At 70.7% G+C, this 9,153-nt stretch overlaps 1 protein-coding gene across 1 annotated transcript; it reads right to left on the bottom strand.

Moving 5' to 3' along the window:
* Positions 1 to 762: 762 nt before the first annotated feature.
* On the bottom strand, positions 763 to 8,798 carry LOC102562650 (prominin-1-A). The gene is made up of 26 exons (XM_059730243.1): positions 7,986 to 8,798; positions 7,647 to 7,662; positions 7,375 to 7,560; positions 6,437 to 6,498; positions 6,152 to 6,357; positions 5,581 to 5,701; positions 5,432 to 5,495; positions 5,271 to 5,360; positions 5,006 to 5,193; positions 4,839 to 4,913; positions 4,684 to 4,747; positions 4,408 to 4,567; positions 4,148 to 4,300; positions 3,938 to 4,061; positions 3,659 to 3,747; positions 3,300 to 3,384; positions 2,922 to 3,065; positions 2,744 to 2,824; positions 2,421 to 2,510; positions 2,296 to 2,349; positions 2,112 to 2,192; positions 1,838 to 1,906; positions 1,577 to 1,666; positions 1,380 to 1,492; positions 1,002 to 1,019; positions 763 to 926 (listed from the first exon to the last, which is right to left on the bottom strand). Exons 3-26 carry the CDS (start codon positions 7,502 to 7,504, stop codon positions 875 to 877), a joined length of 2,403 nt encoding a protein of 800 aa, XP_059586226.1. The 5' UTR covers positions 7,505 to 7,560; positions 7,647 to 7,662; positions 7,986 to 8,798; the 3' UTR covers positions 763 to 874.
* Between the last annotated feature and the right edge of the window lie 355 nt (positions 8,799 to 9,153).

Consider the following 9,153-nt stretch of genomic DNA (forward strand, 5'->3'; position numbering starts at 1 on the left):
ACTGCCTGGGGACCGGCCCTGGGAGCTGTGGGGGGAGGACGTGGCTCCGTGCAGCCAAATGCACCAGTGTCCCCTCCATGTCGCACCCCAGCTGCAGTTCGTTCCTCCCCGCACAGCAGGTCGGCCCCTCCTGGGAAGTCCCCGTGGCTGCCAGCCAGCGTGGAACCAGCCCCTGGAAGAGGAACTGCCGGGTGGGAGCGATGGGCCGGGGCGGCATCAATGAGGCTTTGTGCAGCACCAGGTCACGCTGCAGCCCACGTGCCGGGGCCTGGGCTGCTCCCATCCAGCAGGGAAGTGGGTCGCGGTGACCAGGCCGAACAAGCCCGAGCCTTTGGGTGGTGGGCAACGGGTCACCCGCAGCCCCTGCCCGGCCCCTACAAACCTGGAGGCGAGGGCCGAGATCAGCAGAGCAAGGCCTGTGGCTGTGATGTGGCCTCTGCTCCGGCTTAATCCCCCCAGCACCTGCAGCAAGGGGGCAAATTCCTCCCTGACCCCACGGAGCAGCCCTTCCCATCTGGACCCCCTGTGAATTACCCTGGCTCCCAGACAGGGTGGGGGTCACTGGGCACCAATGCACCAGCTGTTGGGCAGCCACAGGGCAGCTTCCAGCAGGGCAGTGGGACCCCTGCCTGCCCCCCAGGGTTGGAGCAGGGACCCAGCCCCTCGGGGTACAGCCCCAGAGCCACCCCTGGCAGCAGTGGGCTGGTGGGCACGGGGGCACAGCCCTGCATTGCCCCACGGCACAGACAGGCAGCTCGGCTCTTCATATACACACTGCTTTATTGCGCACAGCCGTGCCGGCACTGGGGCAAAGCAACCCCCGTGGCCCAGCCTGGGCAGCTGCACCCATGGCCGTGGCCTCGGGGCTGGGACATCACGGCCTTGTCTCCACCTGCGGGATCTTGAAGGCGGGGGGCGGCGCGAACCTGCGGGGGGTGAGGGAGGGGGCATAAGGGGATGTCCCGCAACGCCTGCCCACCCCCTTCGGCTGCCGGACTCACATCTCCAGGGCGTCGTTCCTGCGGGGAGAGAGGGGCAGGGTCAGGGGGGCTGGGCACTGCCCCCACCCCACAGCCCCTTGGGGCTGCGAGGGTTTCGGTTCCCCGTGGCCAGGCAGCCACGGCCCGGTGGAAGCAGCCGCCAGGGGAAGTGAAACCAGCCGGTGCCTTTGTGGGGGCAGGGAGCCCAACCCCAGTCCCAATTCCCCCCCAGGCCTGTCGTGACCAGGGACTCCCCACCCCCATGTTGGCCAGGCGGAGGCTGGTGCAGCGACCACAGTCGTGGTCATGCCAGCCACGTGCCCGCCTTCCTCCCCGTCAGAGCCCGGGCTGGCGTGGAAGCCAGGAGGCGGGGCGGGCTGGGACAGCGGGGGTCCTCACTCGTGGACGTCGGCGTAGTCCATGCGGCGGTAGAACTTGGCGAGCCGCGTGGCCAGGATGAGGCCAGGCAGCAGCAGCACGGTGCAGGCGCCCAGGCTGAACCAGAAGGCGTTCTGGGGGACGCAGCGGGCATCAGTGCCCCCAGCCCCGCACCCGCACCCCCCAGCCCGGCCCCGGCCCTGACCCCGGCCCCTCACCAGAGAGTCCAGCATGTAGCGGCAGGCGATGGTCTCGACGCCGTCCAGCGCCTGGGCCACGGGGCGGCAGCGCCCCAGCTCGCCCGTCAGCTGTGCACGGGGACCGGGATGGGCCATCAGACCCCTGCCTCAGTTTCCCAGCCATGGGGACACGCCTGCCCTCTGCCCCCGTGGGATGCAGGCGTGTGCACAGCTCACGGCCCTGGGGGAGGAAGCCCCCACCCCTCCGCCCCTGCCCTCGCCCGCATCCGCGTCACTCACGGTGCCCTTGGCCCAGGCCACGTAGGTCTCGAAGAAGCCAAGCAGCCGATGCAGGAAGAGCTGGCTCTCCTGGGGGCAGAGGCAGGGCGCTGCGGGTCGGGAGTGGGGGGCACCAGGGGGGCAGGAAGCTGTGGGTGGGGAGTGGGGGGCACCACCAGAGCTGGGGCGGGCAGGGGGCTGCGGGTCAGTTGTGCAGGGCCCCGGCAGGGCTGGGGGCAGTGAGTGCAAGGAAGGGACTTTGGGAAGGGGCCGAAGCCTGGGGGGTGCCGCTCACATTCTGGATGGTGGCGGCCACACGTGTGTCCAGGAAGACCTCGGCCTGCTTCATCTGCTCCAGCACAGAGTCCACCAGCATCTGGCATGGCATGAGCAGACCTGGTCTCAGCCGCGCGGCCTGCGGGGGGGGATCCCCCAGCCCCTCCCCCCAGAAACGCAGCTGCCCAGAGCCCCCCACGTACCGGGACCTGGTGCATCGTCTTCTGCAGGCGCTGGAGGGTCTCGTTCAGGATGCGCTGGGGACAGAGCGAGCGTCAGGGGGTCCAGGGCCATCGAGGGAGGGGGTGGCTGGGGGGGCGGCACTCACCACATTACTGCGCAGCCTCGTCTCCATCTCCTTGTCCAGCTGTCGCAGCTCTGCAGCCTCGTCCCGCAGCTCCTTGCTCCTGTCCGGCGCCTGGTGGAGATGCAGCTGCTGCAAAGACCCCTGCCCCTGCCCAGAGCCCCCCAGCTCCTGGCCAGAGCCCCCTGCTCGGAGCAGGGACGGGATCCCGGTGACAGCCACGAGGGGCCCCGAGAGAACTGGGAGGAAAGGACCCTGATGCCAGGGGGGCAGTGAATGGAGAAGAAGGAGCATGGAGGGGCTAGGGCCTGTGGGTCGGGGTCAGAGCTCAGTCCCCAGCATCTCACCCTGGTGCCTATGACGTTCGCCAGCCTGTCCAGCTCGTCCGCCAGCCCCAGCAGCTGCTCCTGGCTCGGGATGGTGCTCAGCTGGGGAGGGCAGGGGATCAGGGGTCAGCAAGGACTTTCCCCTGGAGGTCAGGGGTCAGCACGGACTGTCCCCTGCTGCCCCCATGGCCCCAGGCACCTTTTGGCGGTCGTCAGTCAGGTTGGTGAGGCGGGTGGTATTGCCGAGGGTGCGGAGCAGGTCGGTCTGCTCGGTGCTCAGCAGCACGACCGGCGCCAGCGTCAGGTTCGTCTCGGCGAAAGCTGCGCGGATCTCGGTCGTGTACTATAGGGGTGGGGGGGTGTGAGCACGGGGGGCCGGGTCACTCCCGACCAGCACCCACCGGGCACAGGGATGTGCGCACAGGGCAGGCACATGGGCGGCAGTACAGACACGTGCACCTGCACGGCCATGCACATGTGTGCACACAGCCGTCGGGGCGCACATCTGTGGACACACACCTGTGCACGTGGGCCTGAGTGCACACATGCACGTACACCCCTGTGTCCACACACTGACCTGGCTGAGGTTCAGCAGCTCGTCCAGGGGCACGGCCTGTCCCAGGTCCAGGGCACTCCACAGCGGGGCATCATGCTGGCACGCACTGGGGGGGCAAGGCTGAGACTGGGGCAAGCAGCTCCCCAGTCCCCCTCACTCCCAACCTGCTGCCCCCTGCTCCCCCCCAGCCCTGCCGATGCCCCTCACTCCCGACCCGCAGCCCCTGCCCCCCCAGCAAGTTCCTGCCCCCGACCCCTGGGCCCTGAACAGGCAGAGGAGAGCAGGGATGGGACCAGACCCCCCCCATGGGCATCAGGTAGGGGCAGGAGAGCCCCTGATGCTTGCCCCCGTGCCAGAGCCCCCGCACCCCTGGCACTGACTTGTAGACCTGGGAGAGGTTCAGGGTCTGGCCCTGCAGCCCCAGCGTCTCTGGGTTGAAGCTGGGGATCATGCCCTGGGTTTCCAGGAACTGAAGGCAAAAGTGGGGGTGGGAGCGGCTGAGACAGAGGCTCCAAGCCCAACCCCGGCCCCCCCAAGCCACCCGCCTGCGCCGGGGGCAGAAGAAAAACAGGACCCCCCCAGGCAGCTCCCACATACAGAGAGCTGGAGCTGGGCTGGCAGGGGCTGCGGGTCGGGAGCGAGGGGCAGGGGTCCCTCACCTGGAAGAGCTGCCGGTCGTGCCAGGAGCGGCAGACCAGCATGTAGCCGTTGCCCCCCAGCAGGAAGGAGAGCAGCACCAGCAGCATGAGCAGCCAAGAGAAGAGGAAGCTGAAGCCCACGCCCCTGGGGGGGACAGCGGGGTCAGCGCTTGCCAGGTGGGGCTCCGGCCCGGCCCTGCCGCGGGCACGGGGTGGGGGGGGGTCCCTTACGCCAGCAGTAGATTCCCGCCGGTGTTGGGCAGGCAGCCACGGTCCACGGGCAGCGCGGCGGGGTTCAGCCCCAGCACCCCCAGCGCCAGGCCCAGCGCGTAGCTCAGCACCACCAGCAGCACCAGGCAGCACAGGCAGACGCACGCGATCCACCTGCAGGGGAAGAGTCAGGCCCTTAGGAGTGGGGCCCCCAGCCCCCCGGGTCTCCCAGGCACCCCCACTGCAAACCCTGGACCCAGGGCAGCCCCGCCGGGCCCTACCTGTAGCGGTCAACAGCCTGGACGACCGGCTCGTAGTGGGCGGCGGAGCGGGTGACGTTGTGCAGGGTGGCCGAGACGTTGCTCAGGGCGTCCAGGTTCGAGAGCTTGGCCCGCACCTGCCACAGCTCCCCCCGGATCTGGTCCAGCTGGGCCTGCGCCTCTGCAGCGGGCAGCACGCAGGTCCGAGAAGGGCCAGGGGGGCCCCGTGCCCCCACACCAGCTGGGGCCGGGGTGCAGAAACAGGGGGTCTGGGCTTGGGCGGGGGGCACCACTTACCCACGACCAGGTCCCGCGTCTCATTCTCCACCCGTTGTGGCGTGTCGTGCAGTGACCGGTTGGCCTGGACCGCGGGCGGGGGAGACGCACATGGTCACGGCCTGGCCTGTGGCCCCCGGCACCAGTAGCCCCACGGGAGGTCGGGGGGGTCTCACCTGCTGGATGACAGCCTGGGGGTCGGAGCGGGTCAGGTTGTCCAGAAGGTCCAGCTGGTGCCCCGCGTTTGGCATCTGGGGGCGGGAGCCTGCGGTCAGCGGGGGCCGGGCCGGGAGGGGCTTGGGGACCAAAGGGACCCCCGGCATGGGGCATACACCCCCCTCACCAGGCTGAGGTTGGCGGGGGCGCGGGGGCATTGGGGCCGGGGCTCGCAGGGCTGCCCGCAGCTCTCCAGACTGTGCTCGATGCGGGAGCACAGGGTGCTGAGGTTGCGGCCGACGCCATCCAGCCCGTCCTGCAGCCGCTGGCTTGAGTTGATCACTCCCTGCAGATCCGTGCGCAGGACGTCCAGGTCTGCGGGGACAGCGGCATGGCCTCAGCCCCGGGCGGCACGGCTGGGTGCAGCCCCCCGCGCCCGCGGCCCCTCGTACCTTCCAGCAGGCGCGCGGCGCCGTCCAGGGCTCCCTGCAGCTCGCGGCCAACGCTGGACACGATCGCGCTGCCCAGCACGGAGCTGATGTCTGCAGAGTCGGGGCACGGTCAGGGTAAGCCAAGCCCCCCGCCCCGCTGCCCGTGCCCCCCAGACACTCACCACGCAGGCTGTCGTTGGCCTGGCCCAGCGGCACATGGCTGCTGCTCACCACGAAATCCACCTGCTGCAGGGACACGGCGAGGGTGTCAGGCCCCAGCCGCGGCCCTGGTCCCACGTGCCCCCCTCTGCCCCTGCCCCCATGCCCGTACCTGTGGGATGTCGTCCAGGTAGGTGCTCAGGTTGCCCATAGAGCTGTTGAAGGTGCTGAAGCTGCTGCCCACGGCCCGGGAGATGCGCGCGTTGGTGACGAAGGCGCAGACGTTCCAGGCCCTGCCGCGGCGGGGGGTCAGTGCAGGCCAGGGGCTGCACCCGTCACTGCCAGGGACCCCGGCCCCCACCCTGGCAAGACTCATGCCCAGCTCTGCCTCGGTTTCCCCCAAGTCCTCCTAGGCCTATAGTGGACGGGCTCCCCGGGTGCCCCCGGGGCTGGATCCCTGCCTGGAGCTCCCTTTAGTTCCCGTTACACTTTGGGGGGGGTCTTGAATTCAAGGGGGACTACGGGAGCCAGCCTGCAGCTGGGCATGGAGACGCATGGTCCAGTGGTGCAAGGGGGAGCCGGAGCCCCACAGGGGTCACGCATGGGGACACATGCAGAGCCGGGGCAGGGGACAGGTTTCTGCCCCGGGCAGCAAAGGGAGAGTTCCCCAGGGCAGTATAGGGCATATGACACACAGCAGCCCCCACTAGCCTCCGTGCACCCCCATGCCACGCGGCACTCACAGGAGCAGGCCGGAGAGCAGCAGCATCATGGTGCAAAGTGTGCGGCGCCGGCAGCCCGTGCGCTGGTCCAGCTTCTGGTACTTGCGGCCCCCGCAGCGCCCGCAGCACCGGCAGCAGCAGAAGCAGAGACCACCCAGGGGCATGAGGAGGATGAAGAGGAGGCCGATGGCCGCACACACCAGGAAGCCCATCTCGTACGACAGCACCTGCCGGCGGGAGAGAGTCAGCGCGGCCCGGGCGCCGTGCCCACGACGGGGGCGGAGCGCAGGGGTGGGGGCCATGCACCTGCTTGTACGTGGCGGGCTCCGTGATGTGGGCCGGCTCCTGGATCAGCCGGGACAGGAGCTCTGGCCAGAGGAATGGACAACGGGCATCAGCTGCTGTGGGGGCAGAGCCAGAAGCCCCACTGCCCCCAGGCTGGGGGGTCGCACAATGAGCCCTGGACCCAGCAGCCCCCTCCCCACCCGGGGCTGCTGCACGGAGCAATGACCCCTAGCCATGACCTCTGACCCTGGCCTGGCTAAGGGGCAGCGGTGGGGCACGGGGTCACCTATTCCCCCCCAGGCAGGGGGCACCCGTGCCACTCCCACCCCGAGGCCATGACCTTGACCCCGGTGGTCCGCCCCGGGGCACGCAGCCCAGCCAGCGCCAGGACCCCACGGCCCCGGGCTCTGCAGCCCCTGCCCGGCTCTGGCCTGCAGCCTGCCCCGCAGCCCAGCCCGGCGCCTGCTTGTTTGCCAACCAGAGCAAACAGGAGGCCAAGCCGCGGCAGCAGGAAGGGCCACACAGGGAAGCTCCCGGCGACACAAAGGAGCCGTGGTTCTGGAGCCGCAGCAAGTCTGGCCCGGATGATGGGAGGGTCCCCGGGGCAGCAGAGGAGGGCACAGGCCACGGACATCCCCGGGGGACCCTCCCGCTGGCACAACGGCCCCGGTGGGCAAGGCCTCGGGTCCCCGCAGCGTTGCCCATCCGCACACGGCCTGCGAGGGAGATGCCAGCCCGGCCTGGGGTCCGCAGTGAAGCCCTGGCAGGTCCAGAGCCCAGGATGGGGGCGCAGCGCAGCAGGGCAGGACCCAGGAGTCCGGGCTCCCGAGGCCGTGGGGGCACAGGGCAGGGCACAGGTTTGGAGAGCCCAAAGGGAGCAGTGGGGAAACTGAGGCACGGGGGAGCTGACCCCCAAGCCCATCCCCAGGGCATCTGCGGTGGGGTCGGGTATCTCTTACCAGCCGGGAAGGCGTTGGGCTGTACCAGCCCCAGGAAGCCACGTGCCATGCTGTCCAGCCCGGGCGTACTGCCGGCCAGGGATGCGGGGGGCGGCTCGTACGTCGGCTGCGACAGGTTGCGCAGGGCCATGCTGCCAGCGGTCCGGCCGGCGCTGAGGCAGCGGTGGGGTCAGTCGCGGACCATGCCTGGCTGGGCGCGGCGGAGGTGGGTAAGGGTGCCCTGCCCTGCCCTGCCCTGCCCTAGCAGGAAGCACAGGGAGAAAATCCAGTACCTGTTGCTGCTTCCTGCTGTGGGACAACAAAGCCGGTGCCAGGGTTTATGGTTTGTTTAAGTTTCGTGCAAGACGGAGGCCTTGCCAACGCCCTCCCAGCCCGGGCTTGACCCCATGCAACCCCCGGCCAAGCGCCCCGCAGCCAGGCTGGGAGCAGCCGGACGGACCCTCCCGCCTGCACCGCGGGGCGCGGACGTCCGTTACACCCCGGAGGGGACAAAGACCTTCCCGTCCAGCCCGGCCGCCCCAGCCCCAGTGCCCCCAGCATCCCCCTGCCAGCGTCCAGCCGGGCTTGGCACTCACCTGCCCTGGGCTCGTCTTTGCCCCCCGGGTACTTACCTGGGACAGGGAGCTCGGCCCGGCGGCTCCGGAGACAGCGCACAGGAAGCCGGACGCCTGGGTCCCAGCTCAGCGCCCGAGGGCAGGGCGAGCTGCGGGCCGAGAGCCCGGACACCCGGGTTCGCTGGTTCTGGGAGCGCCCGGGGGCCGGGCGGGAGGAGCGGGGAGCCGGGCCCTGGGGACTCGGCGCCCAGCTCCAGGACACCGAGGGGGGCTAGGCGGGCAACGAGGGGCTGGCAGCCCGCACCCCTGGGCTGTGTGCCCGGCTCCGGCAGGGAGGAGGTTTTAATAGCTGGGGTGGGGACGGGTGCTGAGGACGCCCCTCCTCTGTGCCACCGTCCCGGGAAGATGGGGGCATGCGGCAGCCGGCCGTGGGCCCCCCTCACCTGCTGACAGGGGTCCCCCCACCCCTGGGCGCTGGAGCAGGCGCCCCTACTTGCCCTGGGCTGCGGCTACCGCCACGGGGCGCACAAGCTGGCTCCCTCCTGACCCCCGCAGCCCCTCGGGCCCTGACACACGTGTGCCGCTTGGCCCTGATCCTGCCCGCAGCGCAGACAGCAGCCCCCCGGCCCCGACGCGGCCGCCGAGGCCCGGGCTGAGGATGTGTCCGCGCAGCCCCGGCTCAGGGCGGTGTCTCCTGCGAGGCTGGACAGGATGCCGCGTCTCCCGGGAGCAGCGGGGCCGGATGCCGCTTCCCAGAACTGCCGCGGGCCCCCCCACGACCGGCGCTGGCTGGGCCCGCGCCGCCTTCCCACCTGCCGCCAGGGCAGGATCGGGCCCCAACCCCCACAACTCCCTCCGCCAGACCTGTTTGGGGGGCACCGAGGACCCCCCGGCTGGAGGGGGCAAGAGACCTGGCTGGGGCGTCTCCCCGTCCGCCCAGGGGACAAGCCGGGCAATGACCTTCACAGGCCCGGGGGCCGCGTCCCTGGGAATGGCCCCAGCGCTGGGGCAGGAGGGCTGGGCCTGCCCGGGGGCCACAGCCCGGGGGTCACCGGGGCCTTGGCCGCTCCTCAGCAGCTTTACCCGGGACCGTTTTTCTCCACGAGGTCGAGCGGGCGCCCGAGTGCGCGGGGGTCCGCAACCCCGGGGCTTCGGACACGGACGGCCCAGCCCCGCCCGGGTTGGGAGCTGCGCCCCGGCCCCGCTGTTTGCTGTCCCGGGCCCA

This window comes from Alligator mississippiensis, chromosome 6, assembly GCF_030867095.1.
Source record: "Alligator mississippiensis isolate rAllMis1 chromosome 6, rAllMis1, whole genome shotgun sequence".
Taxonomy (NCBI): domain Eukaryota; kingdom Metazoa; phylum Chordata; order Crocodylia; family Alligatoridae; genus Alligator; species Alligator mississippiensis.